At 41.4% G+C, this 19,466-nt stretch overlaps 1 protein-coding gene across 5 annotated transcripts in view; it reads right to left on the reverse strand.

Annotated features, from left to right (window-relative positions):
• The window catches only part of LOC131682817 (homer protein homolog 2), a 345,497-nt gene that overhangs the window by 110,617 nt on the left and 215,414 nt on the right, over window positions 1-19,466 (reverse strand). Inside the window, exon 7 of one of the 5 annotated variants that reach the window (XM_058964580.1) lies at window positions 16,127-16,732. The exons of the other annotated variants lie outside the window; for them this stretch is intronic. Coding sequence (XP_058820563.1) covers window positions 16,679-16,732 — 54 coding nt within the window. The 3' untranslated portion in view covers window positions 16,127-16,678. Of the gene's footprint in view, window positions 1-16,126; window positions 16,733-19,466 lie in introns of those variants that run through there. 5 annotated transcript variants of the gene reach the window in all.

Here is a 19,466-nt window from a genome sequence, read left to right on the forward strand (position 1 = left end):
CCCAATCCGGCCCGTGCCACCAAACTGGAGTTTGCTGAAGTTGCTCGGGATCCATTCCTCGAGATATAATGTCTGCAGGGTTTTCTGTCCCCGGGACGTGTGCCCACATTCCAGCAGCTGTGATGTGTTGTATCTCGGAAACCCGATTCGCCACAAAAGTCTTCCAACGAGCTGGTGATGCAGCTAACCAATGTAAAACGATGGTCGAATCCGTCCAGAAAAACGGTTTGACTTGGAGTTTGATAGAATCTTGAACCTTCTGGAACAGATGCGCTAACAACAATGCTGCAGAAAGCTCGAGTCGAGGTAAGCATACACGCTTCTGCTTTTTAGTGTCTCCCAGAGGCGCGACTTTCGATTTGGCGGTAAGTAAATGTACTGCGATGGAGCCGTCTTCTGCTACAGCCCGTACGTAGGGGAGAGAGGGTAACAATGAAACACATTTTTTCTACAATTTAATTTTGATGATAATACTTGTTATTTGTGTAACCAAAAGTGATACATAGTGCCACTCTGTTGTTAACTAATACATATATTTTTTCCAGCTGGTAAAATTCACGGGAAATAACAATTTTTGGATAATAAACAGTCGGTGGTAATATGTATCAGTGTGCCCCATGGGTAGGAACTATGAAACACGATGTCGTCTACAGTGAAATATTCTTCTTATAAATTTTATTCTTTTGTTTTAACGAAGAATGATCCTAACGCTTTTAATTAAAGTTATATTGAGGCGAAAATCGTTTGTTTACGAAAGAATCCACTATATCATCGCGTTACATCGAACCACCATATATGCATATTAGCTGCAATCCTGAAATAATAGACAATTTCTACAAAACTTGCCCAAATTTACTAATTTTGCACTCAATGATTAGTATTTACTGTGGAAAATCGGAACCCATTCCCATTTTGAGCTAGACCACAAAAACAAAAAAAAATCACTGTTCCCCATACGCCATCGTTCCACAGTTACCCAATGGGTCTATTCATGAAAATTATGAAATTACACAGAACCATGAGAAGTTACCAAAAAACTTTGTTCACGGCAAATGTTGAGCATAAAATTTGCTATAAATAGCAATAGACTAAACATTGGTTCAATGAATGGTAACTCATTAAGATGGAATAATGTTTTTCATTGCAAATTTACTCTGGCTATCACAAAACAAACAAATATCCATTAAAAGAGATACAGTTATCAGATCTCTTCCAAAATATAGCAACACGTGTAAAGAATTAGAAATCGTGAAATATGAGGGAATGAGACGATTCTGATCATGCATTATGATTTTATTGCGAATGTTTCATAGTTCCTGCTGATCCACTGTTACCCTCTCTCCCCTATATGCACGCACCATATGCTTTTTCGGAGGCGTCGCAAAACCCATGTAGCTCAATGGATCGAGGAGATTGGGCAGGCATGACCCACGTTTTCTGACTCCTCCAGAGATCTTGAAGATAGATTTTAGCTTGCACGATCACAGGACCGACCAGTCCAAGCGGGTCGAAAAGCTTAGCGGCGTCGGACAATACTATTCGTTTTGTAATCGTGGGGGCATCATTCCATTTGGGTACGTCAAATAGCAATTGGTCAGTTGTGGTACACCATTGTAGACCGAGCGTCTTAATAGGTGCAGATGAAGCATCGAGATCCAAAAGCGTTCGTTCGTCTCTCAAATCTGGAGATAGGTGTTGGAGAATCGATGGACAATTAGACGACCATTTCCTTAAACAGAAACCGGCCGACTGGAGTTGGCCAGAGCAGAGCAGAGTTGCGAGCAGAGTTGCTGACCTTCGCAAATGTCGTTAACGCCACTCAACAAATCGTCCATATAAAAGTCAGTGGCTACCACCTTTGCTGCTTCCGGATGTGTGGTCTCTCCCGCCTTTGCTAGCTCTTGGAGACATTTAGTAGCAAGATAAGGTGCACACGAGGTGCCATAGGTGACTGTTGTTAGCTGAAAGGTGCGTAGTGATTCGTGCGGGGAATTTCTCCAGAGTATCTGTTGAAGCGGTTGATCGGATGGATGTACGACCACTTGCCTATACATTTTCTCGACATCCGATATGATTGCGTATCGAGACATGCGAAATCTAAGGACAATAGATAGCAAGTCCTGTTGAAGAACTGGACCGACCATAAGCGCATCATTTAGGGAAACACCAGTATCGGTGGGGCAGGATGCGTCGAAAACTACTCGTAATTTGGTAGTCAAACTGTCAGGTTTCACAACGCAGTGATGGGGTAAGAATTACGATGGCAAACTAAGCGAGTTTGTTGTTTCGGTCATATGTCCCAGTGTGTAATACTCCTCGATAAATTTGGAGTAAACTTCTTTCAGCGAGGGGTTTGCTGACAAACGACGTTCAAGTGCAAGGACTCGTCGAACTGCGATATCTTTAGAGTTTCCTAAAGTCGAGATGATAGGTGTTCGTATTGGAAGGTGAACCACAAAACGTCCACTCTCATTGCGTGTGGTTGTCGCTGAAAAGTGTGCCTCACAAAGAGTTTCTTCGACGGATAGCGTACTGTTAGTTTGGCATGACTCCAGTTCCCAAAAGCGTGCCAACTGGTTTTCTAGAGAGACACCTTCGCAGATATGAGCAACCCGAAACGACGGGTCCGGTGTGGGACCAACCTTACCGGACACGACCCATTCGAGAACCGTTTTTTGCAATACAGGTTGGTTTGGTCCGAGACGAACGATACCCTCTTCAACAAGGTCGTAGTACACTTCCATGCCCAAAATCGTGTCGATTGGGCCCGGGTCATTAAATGTGGGATCTGCGAGAACGATATTTGTAGGCATGCCCCACTCTTCCGTGGGCAAAGCTCTTGCCGGCAGTTCCCGGGTAATACCCGGTAGAACATGAAACGAAAAATCAGCCGTGAAGCTCGAACAATGTGAATGGAGCCTGGCGACAACGGCATATGATGATATTATGGTAGAATTACCCACACCACCGATTTCTTGGCGTGTTTTGAGACGCCGTAACATCAGCTTCTGTGAGAACTCCTCCGTGATCAGATTCAATTGTGACGCAGGATCCAACAAGGCTCTAGCCCAAACAGCATAACCATTAATATCAGAGACTTTCACGACCGCAGTTTGCAGCAACACTGTAGAAGGAACGGTTCTGACGTTCCCGAGCAGGGTGGTCGAGACATGAGTAGTTGGTGGAGTTGAAGTCGGAGTGAGATGTCCATCAAATAATTCAGATTCAGCCATGGCTGGTCCATGGCTGAGGCTGGGCGGCTGCACCAGGACGAGTAGACTGATTTTGAATTGGAGTGGATGCAGAGGTTGATTTCGAATTTAAAACAGTATCCGACGAACGAAGTGTGGTATTTTGGTGCAACATAGTGTGGTGTTTTTGATTACAAACTCTACATGAGCTAGAGGGGCATTGCTTGACGAGGTGGGAAGAGGAGAAGCAATTGATGCAAAGCGAATTTTTCTTAACCGTTTCAAAACGTTGTGGAGTAGGTAATTTTCGAAACAATTCGCACTGAAATGGAGAATGTGTGGCTTGTCTGCAAAACGGACAGGATTTAGCTGCGAAATTGGAGGTGATTGCGTGACTAAACTTGGGTTTCAAAAATCGACCATTTTCGGGTTTGGGTGGATCTGGTGTACGAGATTTTAACGATTGTAGTACGATGCAGTGTTCTCGCAAGAACTCGATAACCTCAGCATATCTTGGTACCTCTGCTGGGTGGGAAGACCCCATGGGGAAGTTCACTTCCACCTGACGCAATTCCTGTCAGGCCATGGCTGTTTCCGACAGTACCTCCACAGGTTCGGGCACGCGGAGGTCCCAGTCTGCCCGGACTGCCCAGGTGTAGACGAAACTGCCGAACATATACTGTTCGTATGTCATCGGTTCGATGTCGAAAGAAGAGCAATGCTTGACGTCTGCGGCTGGGACACAACCCCTGATACCCTTATTCAGCGGATGTGTCAATCGGTGGAGAAGTGGAACGCAGTCTCGGCTGCTACCATCCAGATTGCCAGTAGGCTACAGGTAATCTGGCGAACCGAGCAACAGACGACGGGCACGGCTAACTAGTGATTGGTTAGCTGGAGCGAAAAAGGCCAAGCGCAAAAAAGGAAGTGAATGGTCTGTTCATGCCGAGGCAGGTTTGGCGCAGCGAATGGCAACCGCGTAAGGGGTAAACCCAGCCACCCCGAAGCAAGACAGAAGAGTGAGTGTATAGGCGTATAAGTGGACTGCCTCATGCCAAGACGGGAGGGTCGTAGCGTAGTATGTGGGAACTTAGCTATCGATGCCTCATGGCGTGGCAGAGGAGTGAAAGGGTGAGCATCCAAGTCAGTCTCACACGGCATGTTAAGGGTGAGCACAAAAGTCAGCCTCACATGGTATGGTAGAGGCTAGCACAAAAGTCAGCCTAGCAAGAAATGAAAAAGGTGAGCACACAAGTCAGCCTCGCATGGTATGTCAGAAGTGGGGCCTAAGAAAAATGTCCCCCATGGGATGCCAGTGGGAGTGACAGAGGCACAATAGAGTGGCACGATCGAAAGTGAATCAGGTGATAGGGTGAGCACCCAAGTCAGCCTCACATGGTATGGGTGGGGCGAGCACAAAAGTAAGCCTAGCAAGGAATGAGTAAGGTGAGCACACAAGTCAGCCTCGCAAGGAACGAAAAAGGTGAGCACAAAAGTCAGCCTCATATGGGAGTGTTTGAGAGTGAATCAAAGTGCGATTGAGAGAGCACCCAAGTAAGCCTCATGCAGGACGTATGAACGCGTGAGTGAGAGTGAATGAGTACATTTAGTACAGCCATCCCCCCAGAAGTAATACCGAGAGGTAGTTCCTGGGAGGAATGATGGCGGAGCCCAATGGAGTTTAGTCGGTATTAATGGCAGCGTCACCATTCGAGCCCGACACTCCCCCAGTGCACCCCGTGTAGTAGATTGGACCCCACTAATAGCACGTGTACTGGGCTAGGACGTAAAGGTCTTCTCCATTGTAAAAAAAGACTACCCTTGCATGGAGGTTGTAGAAGTGTGTTGTTTGTGTGTTGTGTTGTTTGCATACACAATAATGGGACAGGCACTTAGCTAGCGGGTGTGGTGTTGTGTGGTATGTGTATGGCCTAGTGCAGAGTGCACAGGCGGCCGTACATGTATGGAATTTGATTTTTTTTATCACACTAAACGCCGTAAAGTATGCTACACAACAAGCGCAAGCCAAACCAAGGGATAGGAGAGTATTAGGAGGAAGTGATTGAACTTATAAAAATATAAAAATAATTCAGCTGAGGTAAAAGTATAGGGTGTGGCAGGTGGCTCCTACCCCTACTGGGGCTGGTGCGATTATAACTGCACTGCACATATGCCATAGTCTGTGACAAGTACTGGCTATATGGCCGGTACATCATATGCCGGGTGTACAGAGAAACAAAGGACTACCATAGGCGGGTGTTAGTAAAAATCTGAGTGATAGGCCTAGTCCGTAAGCTACGTCTGTACTGCTTGCGACGACGACGGGCAATATAAGAGACATAGTCCGAACTTATACAAAATGTAAAACAACACCTCTCGATGCCCATAGTATGTGATCGGTACCAGCAGTACATCGGTACATCATATGCTGCTCGTGCATACTAGGTTGAGGCATAGTCCGAACTTATAGAAAAAATACTGAGTTGAGCCATGGTGCGAACTTATAAAAAATAATTTCAATCTCGATACCATCGAATGGCGAGCAACCGGCAAAAGCATACACTACGTATGTGCTGCGAGCGACGGGCAATATGAGAGATAGTCTGAACTTATAAAAAATAATTTCAATCTCGATGCCATCGAATGGCGAGCAACCGGCAAAAGCATACACTACGTATGTGCTGCGAGCGACGGCCATATGAGAGATAGTCCGAACTTATAAAAAATAATTTCGATGCCATCGAACCGGGAGCGACAGGCAAAAGCATACACTACGCATCTGCTGCGAGCGACGGCAATATGAGAGATAGTCTGAACTTGTAAAAAAATTTCAATCTCGATACCATCGAATGGCGACCCCAGCTCACGACAGGCAAAAGCATACACTACGTATGTGCTGCGAGCGACGGGCAATGTGAGACATGGGTCGAAATTAGGCAAAATGTAAAACACACATCTTGATGCCATCCGTCTCGACTGCGAGAGCGACCGGCAGTAGGAAGTGAACATGTAGGGGAAAGATCCGCACAAAGCAGAATGCAAAACTTCTCTCTACCTGCCGGCTGTAAGAGCGGCTCTCTCTCCGAGAGCGACAACAACTGACATGCACTGAAGCACCGCACAAAGAGGAATGCAAAATGTAAAACAAACCTCGATGGCATGGTATGTGATCAGTAGCAGCAGTATGCTGGTACATCAGATGCCGGTCGTGCACGCTTATGAGGCATAATGCGAAGTTAGGCAGTCTATTTGCAACCATCAAACACGTTGGTCACGATACTCAGCAGCGATGCCAACCTTCCAGTTTAAACTGGATTCTTCCAGTTTTTTTTACTCGATCCAGTCAAACAGACAAATGTGTAAATCGTCCAGTTTTTTAAAATATTGTCCAGTTTTATCCAGTTTTTTTCCCAGAGGTGTGCGCCAAAATTATTTCCTCACTATTTGCATTACAATAGTAGTTTACTATATAAACTAGTAATAAATAATAAAATAAAATAAATGATATTGTGAAGAGTACAACCTCTCTAGAGAACAAGGGAAATTGTTTTTCAGTAACCATATTTTGCTGCACCCTGTCGTATTTCAATACACATTAGACACATTCCACGCACTTGTATCACTTACCTCATGAAAATAAATCTGCTAATATAAGTAAAAGTTGTTCTGAAATATGTTGGTGTAGGTTTAAGGCTCCCAAAACATAGATATGTAGAAATTTTTTAAAAGAATTTTGTGACGGTCGTCAATGAAAACCAGTAATACATTTATGACTCGTTTTTAATAATTGAATTGATTTTTCCGTACCACACCGACAGGTTTGTAAGAAAATTTATTTGGAATAATCTTAAATTCCATTTTATTGTTCACATATTGTACAAAGATTTCATCTTCGGATGCAGATTTATTGAGTGAATTGATCATCGGATACAAGGGGGCAAAAATTGACCATTTTTGCGTTGTCCCCTAACGCAAATATCATGTTTTTTCAATTTTTCATGAAAACAAAGCACGCTATCTATGAAATCTTTTTAGAAGCTATTAGTACTCATCAATACCTTTATAAAAATATGCTATTTGTATATAACAAGCTTTGGAATCGTTCTTTCAGAGGGGTGCACTGAAGTGTTGTCCCCTGACGCTTTCCGTTGCAATACGATAAATCCTTCTGCAGAGTTACTTTGAGAGCCTACAGAACAGCATATGGACATAAAAGATATAACCAACCTATTTCAGCAAAAGCCATGCAGTGTCATAGGTGGTCTCAGGGGCGGGGAGAGGGGTTCATTAAGGGGGAGGCCTTATAATATCGAAAAATTATCAAGTTTTTTATTACATATATCAGTAAATAAGCTATCTAAGGATAAATCAACAATTTCAGAACAGAGTTCGAAGTGATTTCAAAGATATAGAATGGAACGCATTAGAATACCAAATAAGTATGAGAGCGCGCGGAAGAATTTGGTCATAGGGAATAACACTCACTCGTCGTCACATTCTTTCAAATTAGCGGGTTATTTATTGACCACTTGGAACTAACCCGGTTTGTCTTTTCGGGATAGATTTTCTTCAACATGAACCAAACATCGTAGTTTAATGCAGTTTTTTGATGTTTTTATACGTTAAATTCAAATTGTTATCCTGAGGAAGCGCATTTCTTAGAATTCGCTAATAAAAGATACAATTTTACGAAATTCTCCAGTTTTCCATTATTTAGATTATTCAATAACAAGCCATAAGCCATAAGACCGCAATTGTGTGAATGTTTTTAACGAATTTTTTTGCACTCTAATATATCAAAATTTTCAAAAAGCTGGATCTACCCTTCTTTTCCAAAAATTGCGTAAAACGGCTACATTTTGATTAATTTCCGCAATCATCACTAATAAGTGTCGTTTTGCAGATCTATGAGTAGAAACAGTTGTGCAAATGCCAGAGGATGAACTGGAAGGGCGATATTCTCTTTCGAATTTTTTTTTTCAACCGTGTTCCTCGTATTTCGCGACAACATTATATACAATATGTAAAAAGAATATCTGCTCGACTGAGTATAATCGTTTGACAGTCTTTCCTTTGTTGAACGAAATAAAAAAATTGAGTCACCCTAAGAAACAGTTAATTTTATTTCATATATTTTCCTATGTCAATCAGGAGCGGAACCAGAAAAAAATTTCGGAGGGGGTCCAATATTTCGACTTTAAAATGTTCATTGTACAATATGTAATATGTAATACCCTCATTTAATTAAAATCAGTTTTGGTAATCGAATCTGGTTTGCAAAGATTTTGAACTTAGAATCAATTTAAAAAAGAAACTTTTTAAAAAATATCAAGATGTTAAAAATTTTCGGGGGGGGGGGAGGTCCGGACCCCCAAGACCCTGGATCCGCCACTGATGTCAATAATATATTAAACGTACCAAAACTACTTGAAACCACCTTTTTCGATCCATTAGAAAGTGGTGATTGTGGTCTACAATCTCTTCTATACCGCGCCACACTGTGGTATGCGGTGTGTCCTGTTCTCATTTCATATTAATTTGATTTCTTAATAAAAGACATGAAGGTGAAACTAGAAATACATCTGGTTTGGCATTTCAAATCTTTATTTTGAGTTATTCACAGGTTCAAAGGTAATATACATCGCTTTGTTTGAGCTTCAACAAATTCCTCAGTCGCGTTAGGGGACAACACTTCATATGCGACCGTTTGTGTTCATTTTGGCGTTGTCCCCTAACGCAGTGTTCGCAGCGGTTGTGAAAAAAAATTCCTAAAAACTCGAAAATCTAAGTATACAGTATTGTTTTGTGACTATCGATGATCAAATTTCTAGAACAAATAGATGCTCTAAAGTTCGAGACAGAGCAGGTTTTTTTGATAAATACAATTGTAGGTTGGAAAATCAATTTTTTGCGCTGTTGTCCTCTAACGCGACATTTTCACCTCTCAGAAAGAAAGGACAACCTAGAGAATAACGAACTCATAACATTATCGTTGTGTTAGTACTTTTAAAGTATTCAATTAAGTTTTTTTTTGAGCGTACATCGTAGGATTTTTCAAACGACGAGCTGTTAACAGTTGCAAGATGCGTGCAAACGTTGTCCCCTAACGCTGGAATGTGTCATTAGAAATTGATATGCTATGGAGTGCAAGATTAGCAGATATTGTTAATTAAAATGAAGATTGTTTTTTTAGTCTGTTAATTACACATGGCATAGTGCGTTAGTTTGAAGGTACCAATTTTTTCGTTTAACATTTCAAATTTCTTAAAACTTGTAATGTGAAATTATCTAAAAGTTATATTTAAGGCGAAAGGTTACAGGATCGGCAGCGGCGCTTTCTCGAATTTTTAAAACTTTTACGTAAAAGATATCAACAATCCCTCTCGTGTAAAGTTGCGCAAGGAATTAAGCTATTTTTTGATATAACTAAAATTTTAAAATTTTGATGATTACTCACGGCTAGCATTTTCTAGTTCGAACCAAAATATCTCCGATATTTTATTCAAAAGTACCCCATATTATTGCATAGGATTGTAGCTTGCTTTGTGTAGAATTTTTCGTTCGCTTACATTACATAGCTACGATGCTTCGTTTTTGAGTTATTCATATTTTAGTAAAGTTGATGAAATACCCATATTTGCAGCCGCATTTCTACCAAATGCCGTATGTCCATTCTAACTTCAGTGAAAACGAATACAAAGCGCACGCGCATGCAAGATGTCGGTTTTGTGCCAGACCGGACTAAGCGATATTACATTGATACAGAGAAAAACATGTACAAAAATTGAATCTTTGCATTCTTTACGGTATTATCCGCCATGGATTCATTTCATAATTCATGCTAATGATAATATTTTTCAAATCTGGCGCAAATGAAATGTAGCTGAAGAAGAAATTTTTGATTCAATCCTATCATTTTCTCTTCTTTTGAGATTTTGCTACTTAGTCCGGTCTGACTTTACACCGATCATATAGTACAATGGTGAAACAGGTAAGAAATCACAAATGTCGGTTAGCCGCATGCTACCGCATGGTTGCAGCCACGTGTTTCCCCATTGATGATTTCTATAGTTGACTGTTGGTTTGAATATTTCATTCTTTCCGATATGTTATTATAGTTACTAAACTGCCTGGGCGTTCAATAATAAGGGATGCCGTTGATGTGGAGCTTCCATACTGCATTGTCAGTAGCTTTTCGCAAGTTCTTGAGAGGTGAAAATTTGGTTGCCCTCCCACTAATGAAGAATAAATAGATGATAAACTGCTTGCCGGGGAAATAAACGCACAATTCAAATGTTTATATTTACCAGGCTGCTGATGTCAGCTTGTGAGAATTATAGGTGATTTTTCGTAAATGTTTGGGAGCAAAATTCTTCATTCTATGTTTGAATGAAGAACTTTTCTCCCAAACCTTTACACAAAATCACATTTTGGAGAGCATACTTCAGCATAGTATGCATATGTATCATTAGTCGATTGTTCGATCTAGTAAAAGCTTCTGCTAAATCGAGAGATTTTGAAAATGGCAGTAGTTTATAAATGTCCGTGTTTGTTTTTGCAGATATACGTTTCCCTACGTTCTTATTGCTGGCTTGAACCTTTCGAATAGAAATTCGTTCCGTTTACTCTTCATATAAAATAATGAGGGAGTAGTACACATGTCCCGTCTATAACAAAGGTGATAAGCTGGATTGTTGCAAGTACCAGTCAATCACATTGCTGAATGCCACCTGCAAAGTGTTCACCGCTGCCCATAGAGAAAAATGGGGAATTCAGAGCAGGTTTTACTGGGGCATGCATCATAACAAACGAAATATTTTCGATTCGACTAGTCTTTCAAAAATGTTGCAATTACAACGTGCCACCTGTTTATAGATTTCAAAGCCGCATATGATACAATCGATTGAGATCACCTATGGGATCTAATACACGAATATGGGTTTCTAGCTAAACCGACATATTTGATCAAATCGACTATGGATCGAGTGATGTGTTACGGCCGAGTATCGGGGACACTATCAAGTTCTTTTGAAACTCAGGAAGGACTATCTAATGTTTAATATCTAAGAAGTTCGAAGGAAGAAACATTACACCTTATGCTCATATGCTCGGTTCTAAACCAAGAGGCGTGATATAGGATCATGTCAATCATCATTTCAACACTCTAATAACCAGACCTCGAAAGCGAAATTTCCATCTCGTTACATCTTAGCAGTTTAGAAAATATGGCAAGCTACTATTTTTTTGGGCTATCTAGACTACTGTATTACTACTACTGCATTTAGATGCGACCAAAGTTGAATTTTCTACGACTAAAAAGTCGGTGCAAGTACTACAAAACACTTAAAATTACAATTATGTGGAAGAATTTAAAATTACAATTATGTGGAAGAATTATCTATCGTGAATAACCATGAATGATATAACCTTAAATTATTTGTATGTGAGCGAAACATTTCTAGAAGACCGTTGATAGTTTCTCATGTAAGGAACAAAAATATCTTCACAATACAATACAGAAAATTTATCTTCACTGGATTTATTATGAAATTAGTATGTATATGAGCGAGACATTTCTAGACTATTGCCGATAGTTTTAACCCAATGAGCTATTATATCTTCATATATAGTTCAGAAAATTTTCTTATTTTCAATTCCGATTTGTTATTTGGCCGAGTCTCATATACCAATCGACTGTGTGTTTTTTTTTTGTTTTTGTTTTTAGAAGATAGCAAAAAACTTCCAAAAAGCCCTGAGGCTACAGGAAAAAAATATATTAAACTGTAACGTCTCAGGGAGCTGGTTTGTGTTGCCATCCGACTCGCCAAAAACCACTACTCTTGCCTAAAACCTGAATCCTCCCCGGAACTACCTTACGGCTTTACTTCGGGGAGGGGGTTTTTATGAGCATAACACCCACTCTAATTCCACTACTTAGCAGTTACTTCCTTCAGTAGGGTTACAGCACTACTCCTCGACGGTGGTGTGTTCTTCACCATCAACACAGACTGGCAATTTCTACATGGTAGTCGGAAAGCTAGCAGGGGGTCGAAACTTTATACTCTTCCCCTACGAAGACAAACTGGGCGGCAAACTTCAAAGTGTCTAATTTACCTAGCCCTTCAGCTCCCTTGTGCCACTCTGCACCGAAACTTTCTTCTCGTACCATTCAGCACCACTTACTCGTTCAGCTCACGACTTGTTCGCAAACTACTCGGTCCAGTCCCCAACGATGGATCTGGCCTACTCCGAAGGAGAATTCCTAGGCGGGACAGGTTCTCCCGATACCGAGCGGTAGATTTCTCCCGATGCCGATGTTCGTTTCCGTGAGTCAATTAGCTCCCCGCTTTGTTCCGATCTACTCGATGTAGCCCCAGCGATGGACCTAGCCTACTCTACGGACCAGCCAGTAGGTGCTAAGGTCCATCCAGCGATTCCGGGTGGAGCGTAGCTTCCGGTTCACTGGCACCCCAATGATCCATTGCTAGCTATTCGACGCGCCAGTAGGTGCTAAGGTCCATCCAGCGATTCCGGGTGGAGCGTAGCTTCCGGTTCACTGGCACCCCAATGATCCATTGCTAGCTATTCGACGCGGTCTGATCCCCGGCTGTGCATCTACCCTACTCACGAGCTATACGGTAGGGTGTTAAGGTCGATCCGGCGATTCCGGTTAAGTCTAACGTCCGTATCACTGGCGCCCAGATGACTCGAACCCGGTTCTACGTTGCGTACTACTCAACTGGTCCTCGGGGAGACCCAATCTACACCAACGGATAGTTCCCCGGCGGCGGAATTTCTCGCGAATCCCAATTTGTGATTTAACGGCGACTTTCTAGCCAAGGGCGTACTTTGTTGGTCCCTTCGCCACTTCCTCTGCAGCATCCGTGTCCGTACAAAATTCACATCTCCATGTTTCCTATGCACCCAAGCTGTCACATTTGGGATTAGTCCTCAGCCATAGTGATGCATTTTCGGGATCATGCCGGCGATAACGCATACTACCTCCGACGATATTGTTCTGTAACCACTCTCGACTCGTACGGGCATCAGCCGGAATGTCCGGTTCAGCTTTTCACGGCTCCGTTTGGTTTGCAGCGCAGCACCCCAGGGAACCCTATATCGAAGTATCGATGACGAAACGGTAGATGGCAGACGTCCCGTGCTGCTTCTCGGACAGCCGACGTTTGGCATGATTCTCGTTATTGCTTTTGTTGCCCTCGCCGAATTTTTGCAAGCGTAGTCGACGTGGTTGTTGAAACTCAACCAGTTGTCGGGTATCACTCCAAATTGCTACAGTGCACAGTGGTCCCAAAGAGCAAAAAAGGGGCTTTTAGATTGCATCAAAACTGTTGACTATAGTAATGTGGTGTTTTTGAGAAAGTTTCTTGGAATGGAACTCCCCTTCTTTATGTCTTATCGAATTGATGATTAATCCCCCTAGTAGTGAGTTACGAAATTTATTTTCTTCAATGATTCAGATAGATAAACACTTACTTCAGCAAACTAGTGGAGACACTCATTGCAAACATTTTACCTGAAGACTTGAACTCTCTACCTTTTATGCTTTTTGAGATATAGGGCATTATTTGTGAAAGGCCCCTTAAAAGCAGTTTTTAAACCATAAGTTTTCTTCTAGATTTTTTCCACTTTATAAATGTTCTAGAACATTGTTTAAACTGTTAAACTGCATTACTTTGCCAAAGACAGAAACTTTATATCGCTAGTATGTGTGGAGATATTCACGTTTCTTGATTGAAAATAGCTCTTTTTCTAATGCGGATAACTTTCAAGCGGGCAACAACGAGCAAACCACTCGATAAACAAATTAAAGTGCAAGAAAAGCACAACCAATGCTGGAATAACCAGATCTCCCCAAGGCGGCCCTTTATGGAAATACTAGAGTTGAAGTTTGTCTCATTCCATTACATACTATTAGCTCTGAAATGAAGGGTTAAAGTCGCAATAATTAGCCTTTCTTACTTTTGTTGGCACGTCTGAAGTAAATCGAAAGTTACAGTTGTTTAACAACTTAATACATTCGTCTGACATTATAAACTGGCAATTCCGTTGCGCCTACTTCATAACAATAGCGCAAGTGCAACAAAATGGTAAATAGGGGAACATGCATTTGATGACGGAATGAGACAAACTTTAACTCGAGTATTTCCATAGAGGGCCACCTTGGGGAGATCTGATTTTTCCGACATTTGTTGTGTTTTTCTTGCACTTTAATTTGTTTAGCGAGTGGTTTGCCCGTTTAAAAGTTATCGGTATTGGAAAAAGAGCTATTTTCAATCACGAAACGTTAATATCTCCACACATACTAGCGATATCAAGTTTCCGTCTTTGGCAAAGTAATGCAGTTTAACAGCCTAAACAATGTTCTAGAACATTTATAAAGTGGAAAAAATCTAGAAGAAAACTTATGATGAAAAAACTGCTTTTAAGGGGCCTTTCACAAATAATCCCCTATATTTCAAAAAGCATAAAAGCTAGAGAGTTTAAGTCTTCAGGTAAAATGTTTGCAGTGAGTTCTCCACTAGTTTACTGAAGTAAGTGTTTGTCTATCTGAATTATTGCAGAAAATAAATTTTGTAACTCACTACTAGGGAGATTAATCATCAATCCGATAAGACAGAAAGAAGGGGAGTTTTTTCTCGAAGACACCACATTGCTAAAGTCAACAGTTTTGATGCAATCTAAAAAAACGCTGTTTTGCTCTTTGGGACCACTGTGCAGTGCACGCTTCGATACAATCACGTGTCCTCAACGGTGATATGCATCCGCTGTACCGCTTTGCAGTTACTGACCAACAACTTGATCCCGTTCATTCAGCTCTCGATCGCGTCTATTGTCTCCGTCACCGACAACTCCACTTCTTCAAGTGTCTCACCCATCACCGTTAGTTACATGTCGTCCGCGAAATCCAAGATTTTCACTTTCCTGGGCAGCCGCAGAATTATGACCCCATCGTACATCGCGTTCCAAAGAGTTGGACCAAGAATGGAGCGTTGAAGAACGCCCACTGTGACTCGCATTGACTTCTGCACTTCGCTAGTCTCTTATAGCAGCTCTCTGCTCTAGAAGTAGCTCTTCATGATCTGGCGTAGATAGTCGGAAACCCTCATTTTGTGCAGCGCTGCAGCGATGGCTTCCCAGCTGGCGCTGGTAAATGCATTCTTAACATCTATCCTGACTACAGCAATCTCCTCTTCACTTCTGTTTAGATACCTTCTCAGAACTCTTGAGCACTGTCTGAATTGCATCCACTGTCGATACTCCTTGCCGCAATCGAAGCTGCATCTTGGACAGTCCGCGCTTCTCCTTTGTGCCATTTTTTTTGAGAAACCAGGTTCTAGATTTAGGAAATAAACGAAACAACGTAAATTTCAATAACAAAATTAAATAACTGTTTTTGCCTTCCTCATATAGAAATGTTATGCAATCACTATAAAAATCGTCAACCTAATCCCGGCCTAAATTTTTTGACCTATATAGGCTTAGGTAGGAGTATGCAATGAGGGGTAGCTACTTTAAAATTAAAACTAGTTTAAAATTTCTTAACAAGTTGAAAATTTTAGGCAGGATCCAGACCCCTCGGATCGTCCTCCTTGATCCGCCGCTAGTTTCAAGCGATGTTTCAGTGTCGACACATCGTATCTCAAGATCTTGGCTGTCGATCCATTGTATGTATGTGCGACTCGTACTGAATAGGTAATATACATTTACAGCATTGTATTGAACATAATCAGCCATGGAATCGTAGTTTGGACAAATGAGAAAGGCACAATAGCACCACTAGGTGGATTAAAACAGGTTTTTTTATTTAGTTCGTTTATTTGTTAGGCACAAATGCGTTATCTTAGCGGTGCCAAATTCATTTTTTTACATTTTGGATATCTTAAAACTAGAAGGTTACAAATTTGAAATATTTTTTACAACAAGGGGAATTTTTTACAGCAATCTTAAAGCAAGAAATGCAATGCTATATACAAAAGTAGGATACAATAGGCTTTCAGATTTTTTTTTGCAGCTATCTTAAAACTAGGAATCGAGTTTGATATACTAAAGGAGGAACATAAGTTTTTTTTATGAAAAGTTTTACAGCTATTTTTAAATTAAGAATACAGTTTGAAAGGGGAACAGGTTTTTATGAGAAATTGAACAGCTATCTTAAAACTAGGAATGCAGTTCGATATACAAGGTGGGAAAGAATATTTTTATGACAAAAATACAGCTGTCTTAAAACTAGGAATACAGAATGCAAATGTGGATTATTTCCAACATCGGTGTTGAAGCAGTTATATCAGGAACAGAAGAGAGTAGGCGGATATGTTGACAGGTAAGAAGACCAGACTTGCCACTTTCAGGCAAACGGGAGATCAGCGACATGCCAAACGTCAAGACCCGGGTTGATGAGTGGGATTCATCGGACCAGCGGAATCGGGTCGCTCTCGCCTCAAATTGCGTGGCAAAGGTGACGGCGGTCACATAATGGCACTCTGATGCTGATCGGCTCCACAAGGCAGGACAGGGAACTTCTAAAAACGAGAAATAAAAAAGAGGAGCTAAATTGGCATATTTATCGTTTTTATGAAAATATAAATAAGGGACATAAAGGGAAGATCGCGATTTGCCAGCATATCCCGAACTGGAACATTGGGTGGTCTACCTAGGGCTCGAAGGGAATCTTTTAACTGATACCTGGCGTCATAATAACCGGCCCATACCCAGACAACGTGCTCGATGTCGTGATAGCTCTCGTCACAAGCGCACAGACTACTCTCCGCAAGCCCAATACGCCGCAAATGCGCATCCATGGTGTAGTGATTGGACATAAGCCGGGACATAACACGAATGAAATCCCGATCCACATCAATCCCCCTGAACCATGACTTTGTTGATACCTTTGGGATAATCGAATGTAGCCACCGTCCAAGTTCCCCATTGCTCCACAAGGTTTGCCAACTGTTGAGTGTCCTTTGATGACAAACACTAAAAAAATCGTTGAAGCAGATTGGTCTTTCGTACATGTGTCCATCTAATGCCCCGCTTTTAGTAAAGTAGTAGAGTCGGCCTTTCCATTGCCCGGGATAGAGCAATGAGATGGGACCCAAACAAAGGTAATCTGGTAAGATTTTTTAAATAACGTATACAAGGACTCCCGTATCTTCCCCAGAAAATACGAGAATTGTTTTTTGGGCTTCATCGCACGAAGAGCCTCGACAAAGCTGAGGCTTTCCGAAATGAAGTAGTGATCTGTGGGCAGAGTGTCGATGATCCCAAGGGTGTACTGAATTGCAGCTAACTCTGCGACGTAAACTAAAGCGGGATAATTGAGCTTGAATGAAGCAGTGATAGTATTATTGAAGATACCGAAGCCAGTGGACCCATCGAGATTTGATCCGTCAGTGTACAACATTTTGTAACAGTCGACTTCTCGGAATTTATTATAAAATATATTGGGAATCACTTACGGGCGTATATGGTCCGGGATTCCACGATCCTTCGTGGATGTGTCGAAGAATACAGTAGAATCAGAAATATTAGGGAGACGGATGCGGTTGGGATTATACGAAGAAGGATTGATGCGCTGTTCCATGTAGTCGAAGTACAAGGACATAAATCGGGTTTGAGAATTAAGCTCAACGAGCCTCTTGAAGTTTCCAATCACCAACGAGTTCAGAATGTCGCATCGGATGAGCAATCGATATGAGAGTTCCCAAAATCGATTTTCCAGCGGGAGAACGCCCTCCAGCACTACGAGACTCATCGTATTGGTCGAGTGCATGCAACCCAAGGCACAGTGGCGTAGCCAAGGGGGGTTTTGGGGGTTAAAACCCCCTCCAAACCAAAATATTTGAATTGAAGAAAAAAAAGTTTGATGCTGACTAGTTTATTAAATATTCAAATAATAATTTTGGAAGTTTATTATCTGTTCATTACGTTGAGAACCTAATGTTTTAAACGTTATGGGGACTTTTTGTAAGTTGTGAGAATGGGATCTTGTAACTAATATTTTAGTGAGGAACCTATAGTTGATAAATCATGCAAATATCAATCAAAATAGCTCAATGAAAACGCCTACATAGAAACTGATGAAAAATGGCGTTTTACGCTTGTCTCTAACAGGTGAGAATCGGTTTTTATGTGCATTTGATTTTTTTTTGGGTTATCACTTATATAAAGTGCCACTAGCTAAGATTGGTAATAAAAAAATTGAAATTTTTCACGTTTTTCGCTATTTATGGTGTACATTTGGGTATCGAATTGAATGGCGCCAAGATTCCGTATTTTGGAAACTATCAGCCTTTGGAGGTTTAGTATTCAGCAAATTTAGTTCGAGACTTAGTATCTTCAGCAAAGTTTTCAAGAGTGTTATTGCAAATAGCTTGGTTGAAGATAGGCGGCAACAAAGAATGTGGGAGAACACCTTGTAGATGACGTTTACTATTCTAGTATGCAAAGGTGCATCTTTCAGTGCAAACGATTTAAAAAAATAACTTGTTGAAATACGAAAAGCAAAGTGGCGAAAGCAAGCTTTTACCCGCACCATGCAAGATTTGAAAATTGATTTCCTGATAAATATACTCGATGGCATTTACGTCACCTTTGCATGCAAGGGCAGTTCAGTAACGCTATTAATCGGTAATTAGTTGCAAAAATCCTACTTAACACCATTGTTATAGATGGGACATACTACTTCCTACATCCTATACTTCGGTAAAATCTCCTCCTTCCAGATCTTCAAAAGCACCCAGTGGAGTGCTCTAGTCAATTCCTCTACTCTGTGTTTGAGTTGCTTATATGACAGTTGATCATTGCCAGCGGTCCAACCGTCCTATTTTTTCATGAATCTTAGGTAGATCCGGAATCTGTCGTCGACTGCGCGCTGATTCTTGCAATACTCTTGTCGTCTACTGCTTCGCTATTTAGGTGTTCGTCATAATATACTTATCAATCATGAGAATTTCTGCACATTGTTTATAAGGTTTACAGACTATCCTATGCGATAACCGGTTTATACAATGCCCTGGACTATCAGGATGTTTATGTCACCGATGACATCATAGCTATCATAGACATGCTCCAGCTGCGCATAAAATGCATCTTTCTCGGCTTCGTGAGGTCAGTGCACATTGATAATGCTGTGGATTTGATCCACACTACACAAATCCTTTCGCTGATCGCCTGCCACTTGATACGCGTTTGCGCATTTTGCCCAGCTCTTATGCCGTCGCTCAATCCCCGCATTTCCACACATTCTGCCCCGTC

The sequence above is a fragment of the Topomyia yanbarensis genome, chromosome 2 (genome assembly GCF_030247195.1).
Source record: "Topomyia yanbarensis strain Yona2022 chromosome 2, ASM3024719v1, whole genome shotgun sequence".
Lineage (NCBI taxonomy): Eukaryota > Metazoa > Arthropoda > Insecta > Diptera > Culicidae > Topomyia > Topomyia yanbarensis.